This window comes from Salvelinus fontinalis, chromosome 17 (assembly GCF_029448725.1).
Source record: "Salvelinus fontinalis isolate EN_2023a chromosome 17, ASM2944872v1, whole genome shotgun sequence".
NCBI lineage: Eukaryota > Metazoa > Chordata > Actinopteri > Salmoniformes > Salmonidae > Salvelinus > Salvelinus fontinalis.
This window is the reverse complement of record NC_074681.1, coordinates 41,377,030-41,402,538: the sequence shown is the minus strand read 5'-3', so window position 1 is coordinate 41,402,538 and position 25,509 is coordinate 41,377,030. Positions and strand designations below refer to the sequence as shown.

Below are 25,509 nucleotides of genomic sequence, written 5' to 3'. Positions count from 1 at the left end.
TTGGATTTGCCCCAAACACAACACTTTGTGTTCAGGACATTGCAGTACTACTTTAGTGCCCTGTTGCAAACAGGATGCATGTTTTGGAATATTTTTTATTCTGTCAATTAGGTTAGTATTGTTGAGTAACTACAATGTTGTTGATCCATCGTCAGTTTTATCCTATCACAGCCATTAAACTCTAACTGATTTCAAGTCACCATTGGTCTCATGGTGAAATCTCATGGAAGGACGCCTGTATCTTTGTAGTGACTGGGGCCTCCCGAGTGGTGAAGTGGTCTAACACTACACTACATCGCAAATTCCAGGCTGTGTCACAGCCGGCCACGACCAGGAGACCAATGAGGCGGCACACAATTTGCCCAGCGTCATCTGGGTTAGGGGAGGGTTTGGCCGGCCGGGATGTCCTTGTCCCATCGCGTTCTAGCGACTCCTGTGGTGGGCAGGGTGCAGTGCACGCTGACACGGTCGCCAGGTGTACGGTATTTCCTCCAACACATCGGTGTGGCTGGCTTCTGGGATAAGCAGGCATTGTGTCAAGAAGCGAGGTCGTGTTTCGGAGGACACATGGCTCTCAACCTTCACCTCTCCCTAGTCTGTATGGGAGTTGCAGGGATGGGACAAGACTACAACTACAAATTGGGGAGAGAAAAAAAGAGAAAATAATACAAAATAAACATTATTTGTAGTGACTGGGTGTATTGATACAACATCCAAAGTGTAATTAACAACTTCACCATGCTCAAAGGGATATGCAATGTCTGTTTTTTTACCCATCTACCAATTGGTGCCCTTCTTTGCGAGGCATTCATAAACCTCCCTGGTCTTTGTGGTTCAATCTGTTTGAAATTCACTGCTTGACTGAATGTGTGGGGTACAGAAATGAGGTATTCATAAAAAAAATCATGTTTAACACTATTATTACACACATGCAACTTATTAAGTGACTTGTTAAGCAGCATTTTAATCCTGAATGTATTTAGGCTTGCCATAACAAAGGGGTTGAATACTTATTGACTCAAGACATTCCAGCTTTTCATTTTTTTATTAATTTGTAAACATTTCTATAAATATAATTCCACTTTGACATTATAGGGTATTGTGTGACACAATATCTCAATTTAGTCATTTTTCAATTCAGGCTGTAACACAACACAATTTGGAAAAGGTTACGAAAGGCACTGCAGATAAGAACACGTCAGAAATTGAGCCAAAGTCAGCATTATCTTGAAGAGTGGTGGCGTCGATCAAAGTTTCATTCAAACAAGCTACACATTAAATAATGCAAATAAATCTTTCATTTTAAACTTTCATTTCAATAAAAGTTCAACAGCTCACAACTCTTCATCTTACCAAGCAAACGCAAAGGAATGCTTTGCCTAGTTCTGGTCAGTTATTGCTATTTGTGCTTGATAATTCACAAATGCTCTTGACAGTCTACCACCTTTAGCCCCTTGAGTTAGCAGCAGGAATGTACCCATGGTCCCTTTCTGAGACATTAACAAATGTCCATTAACCATTTCAGGTGCATCAGTTTCAGTATTTGCTTTTAGTGTTTCAGTGTATTTCAGTATTCAAGTTGCAGTCTCTGTTTTAATATATTCTTTAAACCATATTTTATCTACTTGAGTGCCTACTGTACATGTTCCTGTCATAGTCACAAAAGGAACAGCACTCGTGTAGCCTAGCTAGCGTACTCTAACCAAGATCAAATTATGAAGTGCTTGAAAAATGGGAAACCTCTACTCAACTAGGGAGGCTATTGAAAATGATGGCTGATAAAAAGTCAATGCATACAGCTGATTCTATAGAGGATTCACTCAGATAGAGCGACATAAAACCACTACTCGTTCGTCAGGGCTATGGTCAACTTATACAGAGCATACCATTTCTCTTCATTCACACGGAGTAAAACACACTGAATAAAACAGTTTTGTTTATATACAGTGCTTTCGGAAAGTATTCAGACCCCTTGACTTTTTCCAAATTTTGTTCGGTTACAACCTTATTCTAACATTTATTAAATAGTTTTTGCCCCTCATCAATCTACACACAATTCCCCATAATCACAAAGCAAAAACAGGTTTTTAGATTTTTTTTGCTAATTAAAATATCACATTTACATAAGTATTCAGACCCTTTACTCAGTACATTGTTGATGCACCTTTGGCAGCAATTACAGCCTCGAATCGTCTTGGGTATGACGCTACTGTCTTTGCACATCTGTATTTGGGGTGTTTCTCCCATTCTTCTTTTCAGATTCTCTCAAGCTCTGTCAGGTTGGATGGGGAGCGTTGCTGCATGGATATTTTTAGGTCTCTCCAGAGATGTTCGATCGGGTTCAAGTCCGGGCTCTGGCTGGGCCCCTCAAGGACATTCAGAGACTTGCTTAGGGTCGTTGTCCTGTTGGAAGGTGAACCGTTGCCCTAGTCCATGGGTGTCAAACTCTGGCCCGCGGGCCAATACCAAATTACTACTAGAGCTGGCCCGCCGGTATTATACAGCGCATTCACCGCTAATACTACGAATCCCACAATGCTCTGCTGTTGTTTTCGCGCGCCAATCAGGACAGGACCCAGAAACGCCCTCTCCTCTGTGACAGTAGTCATAGCAACATAGACGCTACAACTGTCAGCGCGCTATCCCTTCCCAAAAATGGCGAAAAGAAAGGCAGAAAACAGGAGCTTTCTGGACAAGTGGGAGGCAGAATATCTGTTTACATATGTAAAAGACAAACCTGTTTGTCTTGTTTGTGGAGTCAACGTGGCTGTAAGTAAGGAGTACAACATTAGACGACACTATGAAACGAAACACCGTGACAACTACAAGGACCTGGACATGACTCAAAGGAGCCAGAAAGTAGAGGAGATGAAAAGAAGTTTGGTTTCACAACAGAATATGTTCAAAAAAGCCACATCACAAAGTGAGGCTGCTATAAAGGCTAGTTATATAGTGGCAGCAGAGATCGCAAAATCAGCCCGGCCCTTTAATGAGGGAGAGTTTGTGAAAAAGTGCATGATGAAAGTTTGTGACCTCTATGCCCAGAGAAAAAGCAAGCATTTTCAAACGTGAGCCTGAGCAGGAACACAGTAGCTGATCGCACATGTGATCTTGCCACCAATCTGTATGACCAGCTGATGGAAAAGGGAAAAGATTTCGTTGCGTTCTCCCTCGCTGTGGATGAGAGCTGCGACGCATCTGATACTGCTCAGCTGTCAGTCTTCATCCGTGGAGTGGACTCAAATCTGTGTGTTACGGAGGAGCTATTGGGATTCAAATCAATGCATGGCACAACCACAGGAAAGGAAATATTTGAGGAGGTTTCCAAATGTGTAACTGAAATAAAGCTGCCGTGGGATAAACTCGTTGGATTAACGACAGATGGTGCGCCAGCGATGTGCGGTAAAAAGAGTGGGCATGGTTCGGGAGAAGATGCGGGAAGAGAACTGTGCAGGTGAGCTAACTGTTTACCACTGCATCATACATCAGGAATCACTGTGTGCCAAAGCCCTAAAGATGGAACATGTTATGACCACAGTAACACAGGCAGTGAACTTGATAAGAGCCAAAGGTCTGAATCACCGCCAGTTTAATTTTTTTCTAGAGGAGTGTGGTTCGGAATACGCAGACGTGCCGTATCACACAGAGGTGAGATGGCTAAGCAGAGGTAAAGTACTGAACAGATGTTTTGAGCTGCGTGAGGAAATATGTCAATTCCTGGAAACCAAAGGGAAGGATACAGCAGAGCTCCGGGAGCAAAAGTTTCTGTGTGAGCTGGCCTTTCTCTGTGACATCTCGAGCCATCTCGATGCGCTGAACCTGCTTCTTCAGGGGCGGGGGCGCATCATCACAGACATGTACGCTGCAGTGAGGGCCTTTAAAACTAAACTGTGCCTGTTGGAGAATCAGATGCTGCAAGGAAACCCTTGCCATTTTCCCTGCTGCCAAACCATAAAAGCGCAGATCTCTACCGCCGTGTTCCCATGCGCACAGTTTGCTGAAAAACTCAAGTGTTCTCGCCGCTGAGTTTAGCCGGCGATTTGCCGACTTCGATGTCCAGAAATGTAGGTTTGAACTGCTTAGTAATCCCTTCGCAGTTGATGTGGAAAATGCACCAACCAACATCCAAATGGAGCTGATTGAACTCCAGTGCAACGACACGCTGAAGTCAAAGTATGATGCTGTGGGCGCCGCACAGTTTCCACGGTTCATCCCTGACACAATGCCTCAGCTCCGCACCCAAGCTGCTCAGATGCTCTCCATGTTCGGCAGCACTTATCTATGCGAGCAACTTTTCTCTTCGATGAAGATGACCAAAACAACTCACAGGAGACGTCTGACTGATGAACACCTTCGCTCGATACTGAGGATTTCTTTAGCTCAGAGCCTGAGCCCAGACATTGATGAACTAGCATCCAAGAAGAGATGCCAGGTATCTGGCTTGGGCACATCAGATTAGATTAGTGTGCAATAATTAACGTTTTCTTTGTGCACTTTTTCTTGCTACAAGGCATGGGCTTGAATGGTTGATTGATTTATTATCATTTTATTTGTAAAATTATTAGCCAGTGGAAAAAGTTTATTTTGGTATTTAAATCAGAAGGCTGCAAATAGAAAAGAGGCATACGATTTTTATTTACATTTTATTTATTTAATAAATGAATGCCATCAATGTGTTTTTTTTTCATTTGAAATTCGATTTTGCATGTCTCCACTATTAAATTATATATTGTATGGTAATAAGCGATGCTTGTTCCATATTCAATGTTAAAGCAAAACTTGTTTGGGTCCATATTAAAATGTTAATTTGTTCAATGTTGGCCTGCGACTTTGTTCAGGTTTTACATTTTGGCCCACTGGGTATTTGAGTTTGACACCCCTGCGCCTAGTCTGAGGTCCTGAGCGCTCTGGATCAGGTTTTCATCAAGGATCCATCTCTCTGTACTTTGCTCCGTTCATCTTTTCCTCGATCCTGACTAGTCTCCCATTCCCTGCCGCTGAAAAACATTGCCACAGCATGATGCTGCTACCACGCTTCACCGTAGGGATGGTGCCAGGTTTCCTCCAGACGTAACTCTTGGCATTCAGGCCAAAGAGTTCAAACCTAGTTTCATCAGACCAGAGAATCATGTTTCTCATGTTCTGAGTTTAGGTACCATTTGGCAAACTCAAAGCGGGCTGTCATGTGCCTTTTACTGAGGAGTGGCTTCCGTCTGGGCACTCTACCATCAAGGCCTGATTGGTGGAGTGCTACAGAGATGGTTGTCCTTCTGGAAGGTTCTCCCATCTCCACAGAGGAACTCTGGAGCTCTGTCAGAGTGACCATCAGGTTCTTGGTCACCTCCCTGACCAAGGCCATTCTCCCCCTATTGCTCAGTTTGGCCAGGCTGCCAGCTCTAGGAAGAGTCTTGGTGGTTTCAAACTTTTTCTATTTAAGAATGATGGAGGCCACTGTGTTCTTGGGGACCTTCAATGCTGCAGAAATGTTTTGGTACCCTTCCTCAGATCTGTGCCTTGACACAATCCTGTCTCGGAGCTCTACAGACAATTCCTTTAACCTCATGGCTTGGTTTTTGCTCTGACATGCACTGTCAACTGTGGGACCTTATATAGACAGGTGTGTGCCTTTCCAAATCATGTCCAATCAATTGAATTTACCACAGGCAGACTCCAATCAAGTTGAAGAAATCTCAAGGATGATCAATGGAAACAGGATTCACCTGCTCTCAATTTTGAGTCACATAGCAAAGGGTCTGAATACTTTTGTAAATAAGTATTTGGTATTTGTTTTTATGTTTTAATACATTTGCAAACAATTTAAAAAATCTGTTTTCACTTTGTCATTATGTTGTATTATGTGTAGATTGCTGAGGATTTTAAAAATGTATTTAATCCATTTTAGAATAAGGCTGTACCGTAACAAAATGTGTAAAAAGTCAAGCGGTCAGAGTACTTTCCGAAGGCACTGTAGATTATATGCTATAGAATAAAAGTTGAGTGATTAGGCCTTAACTAGTCAGTCAAGGAGAATAGCCGTACAAAATACTACTCTGTCTGGTTGAGGTACTTTTTGTAGGCTTGTTCATTGTCATCCTCTTCTTTCAATCTCTTACGAGCAGCTTTTTCCATTTCCAGCAGTTTCACATACAGGGCCTCTGACATGTCGTCATCGATGTCCATCTAAAAACAGAAAACACCAAAGTCATGAGAAAAAGGCTACTTTTTTTCTATCAAATAAACCTATTTTTTATTTTATTTAACTAGGCAAGTCAGTTAAGAACAAATTCTTATTTACAACGACAGCCTAGGAACAGTGGGTTAACTGCCTTGTTCAGGGCCAGAACGACAGATTTTTACCTTGTCAGCTCGGGGATTCGATCTAACAACCTTTCGGTTACTGGCCCAACGCTCTAACCACTAGGCTACCTGCCGCCCCTAAAGCTAGAACAACCCTATCAGACCGAAACAGTAATATAGAATCTATTCTCAACTTTAATATTGTAGATGTTTATCTTGGGGCCTAGCTTTCTATAGTGTTTGCTTACTGTCTTTTGAATATGATTTGGGGGGGTATGATTATATAAAGACACACTCACTTGTCGAGGCTGCGTGTAGTTGCTCCCCATGCCTGACGTCAAACTGTGATACTTTGCCCTCGGATCCAGGGACTCTGGTTTTTTCAGAAACAGCGAGTGCTATTAAAGGCAGGATGACATATCAGATTATGAAATATGACTCAAAGGATGTATTATCTAAACATTTCAAGCTGTTGAGAGTGACATTTTCAACCGTAAGCATCTCCCGGATAAACACACAAAAACCATCAGATAAGCATGGCTAGAGTGATAATGCAGTAATACTATGAATATACCGCAATGTTTGTTGTAAGGACGCAGTTGTAATTAACTGTAAAATACTAAGAAAATACTGATTTCATATTTAAATATTCTTATGCTGTAAAATATCCAATAATTGCCCAAACAGATCAAAGATGCAGAATGTAAAAACAAGTTAATTGATAGTAACATTACATAAAAAAGACGATACATGTTCGGTTACCCGGACACAGATTATGCTTTTTAGTCCAGGAATAAGCTTTTCATCTGTGTCTGGGAAACCAGCCCATAAATATGTATAATATTAGATGTTAATATGTAAATAATACATATCTGAACTGTTTAGATTCGTTTCTGAGAGACACACCAATGCTCCGGCTCCATTGTACGGCGTCAGTGTGAACGTGTTGGTGAAGATTCTTATCTGTTCATAAAGACAGACATGTTAATTAACAATACAAGTTGTACAAATGAGATTTCCTGATGAAATCACAAGACCACAAAAAATTATGTCAAAACAGTAAAAGAAGACTAAAGAGTGAAACCAACTTACAAGATACATTATAGGCATGATGAGGGTCCAGAAGAAGGAGGGGAGGATGCCATAGGTAAGATTGGTCATCACCAGCCCTGGACAAATCACTGATGAGTACAGCCCCTGTCAATCGTGTAAAAAATAAAAAGTCTTATTATTGATTATCCGATACATGCACTGACTTTTGAGGTAGAGTTTTACTAAATATAAAATGTCATGCAACTTGACATGAACAAAGAGAGAGGGCAGCATTCACAATTCCATTAGGATCTAGCATAGACAATCCAGTCTCTCACCAGGCCAGGACCCAGAATGAACCCACCACAACCCACCAGTTGCTCCTGAACTATGATTAAGGGTAAACCGTAGTCCACAGACGCTGAGACGCGATAGTCCGGCATCCCATTGTGACATAGCTACGCTTCTCTTGAGACCAACATCCGTGGGGGACGCACAGCCCGAATGCGTACCTCGCACAATTCCCAACCAATGCGACTCCGGTACGCGTCCTCTATTCATTTAAACGTGTTGACAGTTGGAGAAATTGCTTGAGTTGCTCTGAGAATGTGAAAAGTAAGCCAACGGTCCAATATTCTAGAAGACTGCTGTGCGTACGCATGCAACATTTGGAATATAAAGAAGCCTTTAGGCAAACACAGCCTTGTGCAACTGAATAAGTGTGAACCTAAACTAGTACACATCTCTTGCAAGGATCCAAAATGGATCTGCCACAACCCACCAGTGGCTCATAGCCCAATACTGCCATGTGTAACTGAGTGAACATTTTGGCTCACCTGGCTGTTTTTGTGTCTGTTGAGGGCAAGGCTGATGAGGTCGGAGGCATACTTGGAGGACGCGTAGGACTCGGTCCCCAGTCTGTGCTGGACATCGTCTAGACTGAAGGCCGAGCGTCTGGCATTGCTGGACGAAGTCCACACTACCCGGGAGGTCTGACCAGCCTGGCAAAGGATAGAGTCTAGCTCCCTGACCTGGAACATAGAGACGGAAAGTATGACTATGTTTGAAGGGACAGATAACCTGGACCAATGAGACAGCAGGGCTCCAGACTGCGACCATTTAATCGCATTTTGCGACCCTCTGACACAGCATTGGTGCGAGCTACACATTGTACATGCTCACCTCACTAAAAACGTCCTATTTTTTAGGAGGCTAAAACCATGAGTTGGTCAAACAGTAAATTCTCATTATTCCTGTAATGAAAGTCTCCATCCTGCCGCTGTACCTGTTTTGCAGGGGCCTGCTGCTGAGTCGAGCGAGCCACTACTTTCCCGGAGTAAAAAATGCTCCGGAATTTTTTAGATTTTTTTTGATTGTATAACATTTAAAAATCCAATTGCGTGGAAAACAGGGGGACCATTAGGCGATGCGAGCATGGGCAAGGGAGTGTGAACAGTGTGGAACCTAAGTTGGGGAAAGCTTAACTTTATGCAAATACTATGTGATAGTGCGGCACTATTGAACAATCAAAGTTCACTGTAGCTTCCAGCCCCTACTGGATTGCTAGCACCCACAGGAGGGCGTAGCGAGACGAAATATAAGCTACTAGCAGTAGGTATTATATTTAGTTAGTGATCCAGCTAATGTGTTTTGGGTTTCCACTTACTCGGTTGGGGAGTTATCCCAAAATAAACTTGCATATGATATTAGTGCACATAAAGATTAATCTCTATTGAACAAAGGAAAAGTCATAAAATTCTGGAGCCAAATTTTAACAGTAAAATATAACAACAATAGCAACAATTATTTTTAAATTTAAGCACATTAATCTATTTTACAACCGGTGTAGCCTACATATACAGTGCATTCAGAAAGTATTCAGACCCCTTGACTTTTTCCACATTTTATTACGTTATAACCTCATTCTAAAATTGATTAAATAAATAGATATGTTTCTACAGCATGATTGGAGTCCACCTGTGGTAAATTCAATTGATTGGACATGATTTGGAAAGGCACATACCTGTCTATCTAAGGTCCCACAGTTGACAGTGCATGTCAGAGCAAAAACCAAGCCATGAGGTCGAAGGAATTGTCTGTAGAGCGCCGAGACAGGATTGTGTCGAGGCACAGATCTGGGGAAGGGTACCAAACAAATGTCTGCAGCATCGAAGGTCCCCAAGAACACAGTAGCCTCCATCATTCTTAAATGGAAGAAGTTTGGAACCACCAAGACTCTTCCTAGAGCTGGCCACTCAGCCAAACTGAACAATCGGGGGAGAAGGGCTTTGGTCAGGGAAGTGATCAAGAACTCGATGGTCACTCTGACAGAGCTCCAGAGTTCCTCTGTGGAGTCCTCTGACAGAGGACAGAACCTTCCAGAGGGTCAACCATCTCTGCAGCACTCCACCAATCAACCATCTCTGCAGCACTCCACCAATGGTAGAGTGGCCAGACGGAAGCCACTGCTCAGTAAAAGGCACATGACAGCCCGCTTGGAGTTTGCCAAAAGGCACCTAAAAGACTCTCTGACCATTGGAAACCAAGATTGAACTCTTTGGCCTGAATGTGTCACATCTGGATGAAACCTGGCACCATCCATACGGTGAAGCATGGTGGTGGCAGCATCATGCTGTAGGGGTGTTTTTCAGCGGCAGGGACTGGGAGACTAGTCAGGATCGAGGGAAAAGATGAACAGAGCAAAGCACAAAAGGAAGCCTTGATGAAAACCTGTTCCAGAGACCTGAAAATAGCTGCGCAGCTACGCTCCCCATCCAACCGGAGAAAGTCCCCAAATACAGGTGTGCCATGCTTGTAGCGGCATACCCAAGAACTGAAGCCACTGCAGGCGGCGTGTGAGTTTCTAGTTTTGGGAAGCACATTTTTACAATACAAATGCACCTTTATAATAAAGCATTCCATGCATCATGGCATTTGCAGACTTATGTAAGATAGCCTACTATTCACAATGTGATGAGTAGATTGGATAGTCATAATTTAGGCTAATAACAGAACTCCAATCACTGTTTAAAAAAAAAGCAATCAATGCATGGCTGAGCACGTATTGCGTAGACCTAGGCGAGATCAGATATATTTCTTCTTTCTTTGCATGGGAAAAGTGTGGCATTTTAAACACATTTCATGCAATTCTACTACATTTTAAATGACTGGAGACATTAGCAGAATATTTTTTATTACAACAAATTACAAGGTAGCCTATTGTCGTGGCAGAATCAGATTTAGCTAGGTAACATAGATAAGATGTTATTTTCATCATATGCTTGTGAGATACTTGTCATTAGAATGGTGCCCTTTGGACTATAGGATTGGCAGTACATTTTCCCCTTCTGTGATAGGGCTTAGTAACTTGGGGCCAGAGAGGGGAGAGGTCAGGCTTGTCTTCATAAGTCAATGTATCTGTTAAACCATGTGGTGCTATGTAGAATATCAGAAGGGGAGGAGGACAGAATGGAACGTTGTTTTCTTATGAATGTGTCTAACTATTCCTAAACCATGTGACGGGATGGCGTTATTAATTGGGAACCAGTTAGTTATCTCATACAATGTCTGTACGCCAGTCACTCCCTACTTTTCTCATAGGGGGAAGGAGTTTGGCAGTGTTTGGAACCATTGTATTTCCCCTCTGAGGTTGCCCTTATCTTGATCTAGTATATGACCTAAGAGGCTCACTGTCTTTTCTGAGCTTATCCAGGAGGGGGTGTATTTGAGATGGGAGTATCTCAAATGACAATTGATATATGCCATTGGTTGAGGTGAGGTTTTGGTAGACAGTGAAGTACCAAGCATGAGATTGAAACCTTGTCTTGGGAGATCAAACTGAACGATGGTTTATAGCTGATGCTGTCTAGCGATAGGATACTCCTCTTTCGGGTAAAGGATTCTTTGTAAGTTGAGAGGGGTGTATCTTGGCTATAAATTAACATAAGAATTGTTTTGTAAGCACTCAGAGAATTAATTTATAGACACTGAATTGATCGGAGAGTCAAAAAAAGGGCTTTGGTGAAGCTTATTTATATACACTGCTCAAAAAAATAAAGGGAACACTTAAACAACACTATGTAACTCCAAGTCAATCACACTTCTGTGAAATCAAACTGTCCACTTAGGAAGCAACACTGATTGACAATAAATTTCACATGCTGTTGTGCAAATGGAATAGACGAAAGGTGGAAATTATAGGCAATTAGCAAGACACCCCCAAAAAAGGAGTGATTCTGCAGGTGGTGACCACAGACCACTTCTCAGTTCCTATGCTTCCTGGCTGATGTTTTGGTCACTTTTGAATGCTGGCGGTGCTCTCACTCTAGTGGTAGCATGAGACGGAGTCTACAACCCACACAAGTGGCTCAGGTAGTGCAGTTCATCCAGGATGGCACATCAATGTGAGCTGTGGCAAAAAGGTTTGCTGTGTCTGTCAGCGTAGTGTCCAGAGCATGGAGGCGCTACCAGGAGACAGGCCAGTACATCAGGAGACGTGGAGGAGGCCGTAGGAGGGCAACAACCCAGCAGCAGGACCGCTTCCTCCGCCTTTGTGCAAGGAGGTGCACTGCCAGAGCCCTGCAAAATGACCTCCAGCAGGCCACAAATGTGCATGTGTCAGCATATGGTCTCACAAGGGGTCTGAGGATCTCATCTCGGTACCTAATGGCAGTCAGGCTACCTCTGGCGAGCACATGGAGGGCTGTGCGGCCCCACAAAGAAATGCCACCCCACACCATGACTGACCCATCGCCAAACCGGTCATGCTGGAGGATGTTGCAGGCAGCAGAACGTTCTCCACGGCGTCTCCAGACTCTGTCACGTCTGTCACGTGCTCATGTGCTCAGTGTGAACCTGCTTTCATCTGTGAAGAGCACAGGGCGCCAGTGGCGAATTTGCCAATCTTGGTGTTCTCTGGCAAATGCCAAAGGTCCTGCACGGTGTTGCGCTGTAAGCACAACCCCCACCTGTGGACGTCGGGCCCTCATACCACCCTCATGGAGTCTGTTTCTGACCGTTTGAGCAGACACATGCACATTTGTGGCCTGCTGGAGGTCATTTTGCAGGGCGCTGGCAGTGCACCTCCTTGCACAAAGGCGGAGGTAGCGGTCCTGCTGCTGGGTTGTTGCCCTCCTACGGCCTCCTCCACGTCTCCTGATGTAATGGCCTGTCTCCTGGTAGCGCCTCCATGCTCTGGACACTACGCTGACAGACACAGCAAACCTTTTTGCCACAGCTCGCATTGATGTGCCATCCTGGATGAACTGCACTACCTGCACACTTGTGTGGGTTGTAGACTCCGTCTCATGCTACCACTAGAGTGAGAGCACCGCCAGCATTCAAAAGTGACCAAAACATCAGCCAGGAGGCATAGGAACAGAGAAGTGGTCTGTGGTCACCACCTGCAGAATCACTCCTTTTTTGGGGGTGTCTTGCTAATTGCCTATAATTTCCACCTTTTGTCTATTCCATTTGCACAACAGCATGTGAAATTTATTGTCAATCAGTGTTGCTTCCTAAGTGGACAGTTTGATTTCACAGAAGTGTGATTGACTTGGAGTTACATTGTGTTGTTTAAGTGTTCCCTCTATTTTTTTGAGCAGTGTATATATTAAAGATGTACTTTATAATTTAACTCTGACTTGTGTGTGGTTGGCTCTCTCTCTCTCTCTCTTTATTGAGTAATACAGGAAATTACCACGACACTACTCTAATGACACTGACAAACAGATCAATAAAAATGACGTTGTCAATATAATAGGCCTACAAGAAGGGGAGACAAATAGAATATGACGTCCATCTAGTCTCTTCATTGTCTTATCTTTACAGCAATGACCCTTTGCTTTCCAAACTATGTTTTCCCTCGATTCTATTATGCCTGGCTTGGCCTCTCTACTTTTCACAGACAGTCACAACTAAACAATAACCTGACCAATTTTTTTTTTTTTTAAGCAATGATCATCTGTGGCCAAATCATGTTTTAGTAGCCTATTTTGAATGCTTTTATTTATTTTTGTATAGACAGGAGTAGGCTAATTAGGCTATATAATTTTGGCAATTTACTTTAGGGAAAGCTTAGCTTCCCCTAGTCTTATGGACGCACTGCCTATGCCTGCATATTAAATAACGTACTACATAACCCCCATTTGCTATGTGCAGGCTACGGATTAAAACAAAAATTGTGGGCCATTCTAAATAAAAAATAATTACACACATACATTACCGTTCAAAAGTTTGGGGTCACTTAGAAATGTCCTTGTTTTTTAAAGAAAAGCACAGCAGTCATTTACAACATTAACAATGTCTACACTCTATTTCTGATCAATTTGATGTTATTTTAAAAATGGACCAAAAAAAGTATTTTTCTTTCAAAAACAAGGACATTTCTAAGTAACCCCAAACTTTTGAACGGTAGCGTATATTAGTAGGCTATATGTAAAGACCAGATTAAAGATTGAGAATAGTCTGATGGGTGTGAATATTATCAAGTGCTTGTCAAATTGTGAATGAGAGACTGATGAAGTGTGTGCAGCCTGCGCAAGAAATAGAGCAGAGCTTATGCCTCTTATCATTAGAGTCGCATCATGCAGCCTTAGAATGTATAAAAAATCTAAACACATAGCCTAACATTTGTATCACAACTAAATTTCAATAAATAACTGTAAATAAAGCATATAGGAGGAACTGTTTCTTTGTTAACCACTCAACACAGAATAGCCGCATTTGTGCAGTCCCTCTGAAATTATTTGAAGCCTACCCTTTATATTTTATTTAGGTACACTACATGACCAAAAGTATGTGGACACCTGCTCGTTGAACATATCATTCCAAAATCTTGGGCATTAACATGGAGTTAGTTAACCCTTTGCTGCTATAACAGCCTCCATGTTGGAACATTGCTGCGGGGACTTGTTTCCATTCAGCCACAAGAGAATAGGTGAGGTCGGGCACTAATTTTTGGTGATTAGAACAGACTTGCAGTCGGCGTTCGTTCGATGGGGTTGAGGTCAGGGCTCTGTGCAGGCCAGTCAAGTTCTTCCACACTGATCAACAAAACATTTCTGTATGGACCTCACTTTGTGCACGGGGGCATTGTCATGCTGAAACTGTTGCCACAAAGTTGGAAGCACAGAATCGTCTAGAATGTAATTGTATGCTGTAGCTTTACGATTTCCCTTCACAGGAACTAAGGGGCCTAGACCGAACCATGAAAAACAGCCCCAGACCATATTCCTCCTCCACCAAACTTTACAGTTGGCACGATGAATTCGGGCAGGTAGCGTTCTCCTGGCATTCGCCAAACCCAGATTCGTCCGTCGGACTGGCAGATGGTGTAGCTAATTTATCACTTTTCCACTGCTCCAGAATCCAAATTGGCATTGCGCTTGGTGATCTTAGGCTTATTGGCCATGGAAACCCATTTCATGAAGCTCCTGACAAACAGTTATTGTGATGACGTTGCTTCCAGAGGAAGTTTGTGAGTGCTGCAACCGAGTTTATACATCTGTCAGCAACGGGTGTGGCTGAAATAGCCGAATCCAATCATTTGATGGGGTGTCCACATACTTTTGTATATATATATATATACAAAAGTATGTGTGTGTGTGTACAGTGCATTCAAAACCTATTCAGACCCCTTGACTTTTTCAACATTTTGTTAGGAAACAGCCTTATTCTAAAATTGATTTAAAAAATGTTTATCATTAATCTACACACAATACCCCTTCCTGACAAAGTGAAAACAGGCTTTAAGAAATGTTTGCAAATGTATTAAAAATAAAAAACAAAAATACTTTATTCATGTAAGTATTCAGAGCCTTTGCGATGAGACTTGAAATTGAACTCCGGTGCATCCTATTTCCATTGATCATCCTTGAGATGTTTATACAACTTGATTGGAGTCCACCTGTGGTAAATTCATTTGATTGGTCATGATTTGGAGAGGCACACACCTGTCTATATAAAAAGGTCCCACAGTTGAGGATTTGTTTTATTTTAATTTTAGAATAAGGCTGTAACATAACAAAATATGGAAAAAGTTAAGGGGTCTGAATACTTTCCAAATGCACTGTATGTGCAATTGTAGGCCTATTCTTCATACTATAAAATAACATAAAATAATGCCATGGAATTCTAAGCAAATATTGTCTGCTAAATGAACTTTTGTAGCCCATAGCCATATGGCATAGCCAGCTCATGGCCTAACATAAGGACAACTCAGAATATGCTATTCTTCTTCTACATTTTCTTAATAAACTCAGCAAAAAAAGAAAAGTCCCTTTTTCAGGACCCTGTCTTTCAAAGATAATTCGTAAAAATCAAAATAACTTCAGAGATCTTCATTGTAAAGGGTTAAAAACACAGTTTCCCATGCTTGTTCAATGAACCATAAACAATTAACGAACATGCACCTGTGGAACGGTCGTTAAGACACTAACAGCTTACAGACGGTAGGCAATTAAGGTCACAGTTATGAAAACTTAGGACACTAAAGAGGCCTTCTACTGACTCTGAAAAACACCAAATGAAAGATGCACAGGGTCACTGCTCATCTGCGTGAACGTGCCTTAGGCATGCTGCAAGGAGGCAGATGTGGCCAGTGCTCAGACTGTCCGCAATAGGCTAAGAGAGGCTGGACTGAGGGCTCTTAGGCCTGTTGTAAGGCAGGTCCTCACCAGACATCACCGCCAACAACGTCGCCTATGCGCACAAACCCACTGTCGCTGGACCAGACAGGACTGGCAAAAAGTGCTCTTCACTGACGAGTCGCGGTTTTGTCTCACCGGGGGTGATGGTCAGATTCGCATTTATCGTCGAAGGAATGAGCGTGCACTGTACTCTGGAGCGGGATCGATTAGGAGGTGGAGGGTCCGTCATGGTCTGGGGTGGTGTGTCACAGCATCATCGGACTGAGCTTGTTGTCATTGCAGTCAATCTCAACGCTGTGCGTTACAGGGAAGACATCCTCCTCCCTCATGTGGTACCCTTCCTGCAGGCTCATCCTGTCATGACAATGCCACCAGCCATACTGCTCGTTCTGTGCATGATTTCCTGCAAGACAGGAATGTCAGTGTTCTGCCATGGCCAGCGAAGAGCCCGGATCTCAATCCCATCGAGCACGTCTGAGACCTGTTGGATCGGAGGGTGAGGGCTAGGGCCATTCCCCCAGAAATGTCCGGGAACTTGCAGGTGCCTTGGTGGAAGAGTGGGGTAACATCTCACAGGAAGAACTGGCAAATCTGGTGCAGTCCATGAGGAGGAGATGCATTGCAGTACTTAATGCAGCTGGTGGCCACACCAGATACTGACTATTACTTTTGATTTTGACCCCCACTTTGATCAGGGACACATTATTCAATTTATGTTAATCACATGTCTGTGGAACTTGTTCAGTTTATGTCTGTTGTTGAATCTTGTTATGTTCATACAAATATTTACACATGTTAAGTTTGCTGAAAATAAACGCAGTTGACAGTGAGGACGTTTCTTTTTTTGCTGAGTTTATCATCTTTCTTTAGACCTGCCTAAAATAAAAATATTTATTGTGATGGTGTGGGCTATATTAAATGGATTTATTAGACTTAATTTTTTTTATGTAGATGTTCCCAAGGTCCGCATCAATGGCTTGTAGGCTATGCGTGAAAGCCAGGAGATGCTAATTGTGTTTATGTTTAATTACCGGCCATTACCATGAGATTGGCAGCTATTTGCATGGCAATCACCGGCTGACAAAATGTAATGACTGCCACAGCCCTATTACCATCTCAGTAATGATACCAATTTGTTTCTATTGCATGACGCTGCAAAATATTTGTGTGCGACCAAATCATGGGCTGTTGTCACAAACTGAAAAACTTGGAAAATGTTAGTCTGGAGACCTGGACAGGTAAGATTACTCTCTCATATACGGTAGGTTTAATTTGGACTTGACTTTTTCTTATATTTTTTGTCCTTTTGTCTTTGTGTCTTGTGGAAAATGAATAAAATTCGTATTCAATTGGGAATCAAGAAATATGATCAGTGAAATTTCCCCAAGATCTATGAAAAAGTACATGAAAGTAAACATAGCTAATGAATGCCTGGTTTGATTGAATTCCAGCCCTTGCCTATCATCTGGCATGTCCTATCACTGAGACTGTCTAATGCCAGTCCAAGGGACTAGAGAGTAAGGTGCATGTACGGTACAGCATGGAAACAAAATGGACAAGATAGAAACAAACGTTTAATAGTTAATGGCATGAGTCTCTAGAGGTTACTACCCGTTACAGTGAGCTGGGTATCATTTTCTCTGTGGTTCTGAAAAGTAGATGAGTTTTTAAAGTTTCCAATACCTTTGTGGTTTTCCTCTAACAAAGGGGCCAACTCAAAAAACAACTTATCTGGTTGAAAATGGCCAATGTGGCATCAATAGTAGTCCCAAAATTGGCAAAAAAGTGTTAAGTAGGAGAACTTGAGTCATAATGTCAGTGTTTTCCAAAAATTGTTCTGTGAGATTTAAGGAATCCCGGACGTCACAGTTTCTTGGGTTGGCTTTAGATTTCAATTGTGCCCACATGCCTACTATGAGACCGCTACTTGGCAGCACCCAAAAAAATATATCATTGATTAGGAGCACATCAGCACATGACCCGGCATTTGCAAAGCCATTAGTCACGCAATCCCTTGTTGAAAGTAAAGTGGCTGTATGGGATATTTCAACTATGGTGAGTAAAGAGGAACACACAACCAACATAACACAACTACATCATACCAAAGCCTCAAGACAACTCTCGTTATGGCTTCTATCATTTCTTAATAAGGACGTGTGCAAAAGTGAGGCGAAATCAGTGAGATAAGCCCACCTTTACGTTTTTCCTCACCATGTGACCATGAAACCTGGCCAAGGAAAACTCCGACCCTATCCCTTAGTTGTAACAGGCGCCCGGGTCAGGTGACATAGGTAAGAAAAAACACCTGGCTCTAACTAGCTTATGTTTTAAATTTCCAGGCTCTGTTTCCATTTGAAACAAACCGCTCTGTGTTGAGAAACATTACGATACGATAGGATAAAATAAGATAAGTGACTTACCAGCACAAAGTGACCAAAAAGGTTTGTGGCGAACACTTCCTGTAGGCCATCTTTGTTGACATGGTCCTGCTGGGTCAGGAGGCCCTCTGCTGTGGCAAACATTTTGACGACGTTGCTGCAGCACAAAGATGACATCACATCAGAGCACAGGGCAACGCTTAACACTTACTAGACATATACAGTGGGGAGAACAAGTATTTGATACACTGCCGATTTTGCAGGTTTTCCTACTTTCAAAGCATGTAGAGGTCTGTCATTTCTATCATAGGTACACTTCAACTGTGAGAGACGGAATCTAAAACAAAAATCCAGAAAATCACATTGTATGATTTTTAAGTAATTAATTTGCATTTTATTGCATGACATAAGTATTTGATACATCAGAAAAGCAGAACTTAATATTTGGTACAGAAACCTTTGATTGGAATTACAGAGATCATACGTTTCCTGTAGTTCTTGACCAGGTTTGCACACACTGCAGCAAGGATTTTGGCCCACTCCTCCATACAGACCTTCTCCAGATCCTTCAGGTTTTGGGGCTGTCGCTGGGCAAGACGGACTTTCAGCTCCCTCCAAAGATTTTCTATTGGGTTCAGGTCTGGAGACTGGCTAGGCCACTCCAGGACCTTGAGATGCTTCTTACGGAGCCACTCCTTAGTTGCCCTGGCTGTGTGTTTCGGGTCGTTGTCATGCTGGAAGACCCAGCCACGACCCATCTTTAATGCTCTTACTGAGGGAAGGAGGTTGTTGGCCAAGATCTCGCGATACACGGTGCAGTCGTCCTGTCCCCTTTGCAGAAAAGCATCCCCAAAGAATGATGTTTCCACCTCCATGCTTCACGGTTGGGATGGTGTTCTTGGGGTTGTACTCATCCTTCTTCTTCCTCCTAACATGGCGAGTGGAGTTTAGACCAAAAAGCTCTATTTTTGTCTCATTAGACCACATGACCTTCTCCCATTCCTCCTCTGGATCATCCAGATGGTCATTGGCAAACTTCAGAAGGGCCTGGACATGCGCTGGCTTGAGCAGGGGGACCTTGCGTGCGCTGCAGGATTTTAATCCATGATGGCATAGTGTGTTACTAATGGTTTTCTTTGAGACTGTGGTCCCAGCTCTCTTCAGGTCATTGACCAGGTCCTGTCGTGTAGTTCTGGGCTGATCCCTTACCTTCCTCATGATCATTGATGCCCCACGAGGTGAGATCTTGCATGGAGCCCCAGACCGAGGGTGATTGACCGTCATCTTGAACTTCTTCCATTTTCGAATAATTGCGCCAACAGTTGTTGCCTTCTCACCAAGCTGCTTGCCTATTGTCCTGTAGCCCATCCCAGCCTTGTGTAGGTCTACAATTTTATCCCTGATGTCCTTACACAGCTCTCTGGTCTTGGCCATTGTGGAGAGGTTGGAGTCTGTTTGATTGAGTGTGTGGAAAGGTGTCTTTTATACAGGTAACGAGTTCAAACAGGTGCAGTTAATACAGGTAATGAGTGGAGAACAGGAGGGCTTCTTAAAGAAAAACTAACAGGTCTGTGAGAACCAGAATTCTTACTGGTTGGTAGGTGATCAAATACTTATGTCATGCAATAAAATGCAAATTAATTACTTAAAAATCATACAATGTGATTGAATTACAGACCTCTACATGGTTTGTAAGTAGGAAAACCTGCAAAATCGGCAGTGTATCAAATACTTGTTCTCCCCACTGTACATCTGAAGGGTTAAGTTCAAACTTTTTCAGGGGGTCAAACTGATTTGTACTTGGAGTCTAGTTGTGAGAGAAGTAAAGGTGCCTGGAAGAACCTTATGGGTTGCCACACCGGTGGAACCTTTCCAGTTCAAAAAGGTTCCTTGAGGAACCCCTCTGAAAAGGATCTTCGAGGAACCCCTGTGTAAAGTTTAAAACCAGAACCTTTTCGTCACGGGATGGGTTAAATTTGTAACTTTTTTAATAAATTATTGTAGAGATGGCAGCCTATCAGATTGGAGATGTGGCTTATTGGCGGTGTGGCTTTTTGGCCACCCGTCAGGGTAAATGTCATTCCTTTTCATTATGTTAAATTTCTACACTGCAAATTTAAACTTTCCTTGAATATTTATGCAGATTACATATTAAAATATAATATTAACATTGCTGATTACACATAGTAATACATGTATTTATTTTATTTAACTAGGCAAGTCAGTTAAGAACAAATTACTATTTACAATGAATGCCTAACCCAGCCAAACCCTAATAACGCTGGGCCAATTGTGCGCCGCCCTATGGGACTCCCAATCACGGACGGTTTTTATACAGCATGGAATCGAACCAGGGTCTGCAGTGACTAGCAATGAGTGACTAGCACTCTAGCACTGAGATGCAATGCCATAGACCGCAGCGCCATTCGGGAGCCCAAAGAACCTTATAAAGTGGTAACTACTCCAACTTCGGGATTTGCATAGGCTCTTGAGGAACTCATACACCTCTGTTAGCCTCATTGAAAATACAAAACCACAGTGCCTGTTAATTTATCATCGAATCACAGCCTACTTCGCCAAATGGGTGACTTAACAAGCGCATTCGCAAAAAAAGCACTGTCGTGCCAATGTACCTAACCATAAACATCAACGCCTTTCTTAAAATCAATACACAAATATATATTTTTTAAACCTGCATATTTAGTTAAAATAAATTCATGTTAGCAGGCAATATTGACTAGGGAAATTGTGTCACTTCTCTTGCGTTCTGTGCAAGCAGAGTCAGGGTATATGCAGCAGTTTGGGCCGCCTGGCTCGTTGCGAACTGTGTGAAGACCATTTCTTCCTAACAAAGACCGTAATTAATTTGCCAGAATTTTACAAAATTATGACATAACATTGAAGGTTGTGTAATGTAACAGAAATATTTAGACTTATGGATGCCACCCGTTCGATAAAATACGGAACGGTTCCGTATTTCACTAAAATAATAAACGTTTTGTTTGAGAAATGATAGTTTCCAGATATGACCATATTAATGACCTAAGGCTCGTATTTCTGTGTGTTTATTATATTATAATTAAGTCTATGATTTGATATAGCAGTCTGACTGTGCTGTGGTTGGCAGCAGCAGGCTCGTAAGCATTCAATCAAACAGCACTTTCCTGCGTTTGCCAGCACCTCTTCGAAATGCTTGAAGCACAGCGCTGTTTATGACTTCAAGCCTATCTACTACCGAGATTAGGCTGGCAATATTATAGTGCCTATAAGAACATCCAATAGTCAAAGGTATATGAAATACAAATGGTATAGAGAGAAATAGTCCTATAATTCCTATAATAACTACAACCTAAAACTTCTTAACTCGGAATATTGAAGACTCATGTTAAAAGGAATCACCAGCTTTCACATGTTTTCATGTTCTGAGCAAGGAACTTAGACGTTAGATTTTTTTACATGGCACATATTGCACTTTTACTTTCTTCTCCAACACTGTGTTTTTGCATTATTTAAACCAAATTGAACATGTTTCATTATTTATTTGAGGCTAAATTGATTTTTATTGATGTGTTATATTAAGTTAAAATAAGTGTTCATTCAGTATTGTTGTAATTGTCATTATTACAAATATATATATAAAAAAACATATATATATATATATATCTTTAAAAAAAAAGAAATCGGCCGATTTAAAGAGGTATTCGCATGTATATACTGTATTAATCATATGTATATACTGTATTTTATACCATCTATTGGACCTTGCCTATGCCACTCGGCCATCACTCGGCCATCGCTCATCCATATATTTATATGTACATACACTGTTGGAACTAGAAGCACAAGCATTTCTCTACACTCTGTTGGGTTCTGAGAATATGAAATATACTTATTCATGTCACGGATGGAGTGCTGAGGTTTAGAGGGTCTACACCAGAAGTTAAGGGTTATAGGAGGAAGGTATATAGTGGAGGGTCAACACCAGAAGGTAATGGTTGTAGGAGGAAGGTATATAGTGTGTGCAACTAAGCTTGGAATGTGTTGAGTGCAGGGAAGTGATTACATGTGGCAGGCATTGATAAGGGGAGAGAGCCATGGATTAGTGATGGAGGGGGGGGGGGGGGGTTGAGGTCAGGTCAAATAAAGGAAGAAATAAAAGTTTATGCCCGTATCACTAGTGTCCTTCATAGCAGTAAAGAATGGTGTTTGTACAGATGGGTAGGAGGAGACAGCCTGTGAGGAACGGTTAAATATCAGTGCTTGTGTGAAAATGTTTTTGTCGGAATGCAGCGGTTTTGACCTTGGGCAGAATAAACTTGGTTAAGCTTTCTTAAATGTCCTCTGAGTTTTTACTCCGAGAATTAGAACTGAACAACTCACATTAACATCTGCTAACCATGTGTACGTGACCAATTTGATGGCAACACAACAGATGAACAGTAATGACATTTACTCTAACAGGTTTCCAAAAAAAGATCTATCTTAAAGCCACGCCCCTACTAAGCCACACCTCCACCCCAAGGTTCCTCCAGGAACCCGTTGCTACATTGAACCATTAAAGGTTACTCCAAGAACCCCTCAACTAACCGAAGGTGCAAACATGAACCATTGACTAGAAATGGTTCCTTGAGGAACTGCAGGGGTTCCTTGAGAAATGAAATGGCGCGTGTTGTTTGAGTAGAGTACGGCTTGAAGGCGATTACCTTACCTAGAAAATAGGCCCTTGAAAAAGGCTTTGATGTCAATCTGCGGATTTGGCATGATCCCGGCATTAAGGTATAGGTAGTCAAGTCTGTTGTACCTGTGGAATGAGTATTTGTAAAATTATTTATTGATGTCACATTGAAAAGGATGTAAAGTACATGTGTGTGTGTGTGTCTATACGTATATATGCGTGAGGGGTTAACTGGTTAATGACTATTACTTCTACTGTGTGGCAGCACAAACCACCTAGCGGACAGAGCCCATATCCAGATGTGTTTGTGTGTCTGTGTGTCAGCGTCGGTGCTGTTTATTATATATATATTAATTTATATATTCATTTTAATATATTTAATATATATAAAAAAAATTATGAGCATGGTCTTTATGAGCATATTGGATGACTGTCATTCATTTTCCATTCACCCAGCTCAATGTAACATTGATAGGTTTAGGCTACTACATGATACTTGAATTTTCCCTTTACCCATCATGAGGTTTCTACAACCTAGACTACGAATGAAAGTTTCTAATGCAGGTGCACATGTCGAGAGACAAATTTGTAGTAATCAAGGTGACAGACAGTGACACATTCAATACCACCTTGCACACTGTTGTCTGCATCTAGCTGATCTAGAATATTCTGGTAGGTTTATCCCATTTTCATTCAGTTTGCTTCCATTTAAGAAAGGTATTTCAACGTGCTCTCTTCCTCTCACCTTTTCCCTTCGCTTGTGGACTTCAGTGCACAACACAACAGCTGCCTGTGACTAGGTGAAAAAACCTTTCCAAGCCAAACCTTCATACCATAACCACCACACACAGCCTACATAATTGTCACTATATTAGCTAAAGTCAACATAGCTACTAGAACTACCACGTTAGTAAACCAGCTACAATCACGTAGTACAGTGTACAGCAAGCAGTTTAGCAGTTACACCTGTGGGCTCAATGGCAATAAATTAATAAATATTTTGTAGAAAATAATTTGTTCAAAACTGTTCAACTATTGTTTTTCTCTGTCTTTGAGTCAACTACTCACCACATTTTACACACTGCACTGCTAGCTAGCTGTAGCTTATGCTTTCAGTACTAGTTTAATGCTGCAAAAGCTCTGGATAGGTTGGAGGACATCCTTTGGAAGTTGTCATAATTACTGTGTAAGTCTATGGAAGAGAGTAAGAATCATGAGCCTAAAATGTTTTGTATCGAAGTCAAGGTGCTCAGAGGAGGATTGAAAATAGCTGTCCTTCGGCTACACTATGGTGCTACCCCAGAGAGTGCTGTTGAGGCTACTGTAAAACTTCATTGCAAAACAGTGTGTTTTAGTCAGTTATTTGGTGACGTGAATATACTTTGTATAGTTTTATCTAAAAAGCATCACTTTTTTAATGTTTTACTTTTTACATTTTTCTAAAATTCACTGAGTAGGATAGTCCTCCCCTTCCTCCTATGAGGAGCCTCCACTGGTGTGTGTACGGTGTGTGTGTGAGGTGTTAACAGGGTAATGGTCTGATGGTCTATACCTAGCCTTGACCTTGTGGGCGGCGTGGAGAACCGAGCGGACAGAGCCTACATCCAGGTGCAGCAGGTCTATGTGGGCGTCGGGGTGAGAGGTCAGCAGAGCGGAGCGGGCTGCCTCAGCCCTCTGCATGTTCCTGCAGGCCAGACACAGCTGCAGCCGACTGTCCTCATAGAGCAGCCGCTCACACAGGGCTAGGCCAATGCCACTGTGGAGATGGAGAGGTCATAGATAGGAGATTACATATACTGTAGGAGTAGGACACAAACGCCCTCATGTACACACGTGTTGCATGTGCATGCATTGCACGCACACACAAGCTTCTTTTAATTCCATGGGTCAACTGTTATTACACAGTCAGTGGACAATCAGTGGATCAGTCAGTTTATGGATTTGTCAGACTAAATGACAACAAGCTGGCTTGAGATAGAGTAGAGAGTAACTTGGCTATTAGTGCAATAGCTTCATTACAAGTGAGACATGTGAATGTAACTTGGCAGTATTTCCACTAACAGCAACTTTGTAAACATGTAGCCTACATTTGCCACAATTGAACGTTACAACGCCATATTGCGTCAAGTGGTTCTTCATTTGAAACGTTGATGCAAATGCTTACCCTAACTTTTTTCAAACACATTAATTCTCCGACAGGCAATGATTGGCAAAATTGTAACGTTATCGCAGTAATAACGTTATCCTGTCACATCAAGTAGCCTAGACAAGATTAACTGCAGTGACAGTCAGCCGATTTATGAATAATGTACGTTGCCTACCTGTTCGCACCGGTCACTAAAATCACTTTCTCCATGATGGCTCTTCTTCAATTGTAGGAAACTGGTGAATGTTAAAAGATAACAGAAAAGAATACTATCAATGTACAACACTCTGGTCCGATGTTATGAACACAACGATAGCCTATGCAGACACGGCT

At 42.1% G+C, this 25,509-nt stretch overlaps 1 protein-coding gene across 1 annotated transcript; it reads right to left on the bottom strand.

Moving 5' to 3' along the window:
- Nucleotides 1-1,026: 1,026 nt before the first annotated feature.
- On the bottom strand, nt 1,027-25,505 carry LOC129814403 (3-keto-steroid reductase/17-beta-hydroxysteroid dehydrogenase 7-like). The gene is made up of 9 exons (XM_055867509.1): nt 25,352-25,505; nt 24,583-24,786; nt 23,064-23,156; nt 18,398-18,512; nt 8,166-8,360; nt 7,390-7,494; nt 7,204-7,260; nt 6,597-6,695; nt 1,027-6,180 (listed from the first exon to the last, which is right to left on the bottom strand). The coding sequence occupies exons 1-9, from the start codon at nt 25,384-25,386 to the stop codon at nt 6,046-6,048; spliced, it is 1,038 nt and encodes a 345-aa protein (XP_055723484.1). The 5' UTR covers nt 25,387-25,505; the 3' UTR covers nt 1,027-6,045.
- Between the last annotated feature and the right edge of the window lie 4 nt (nt 25,506-25,509).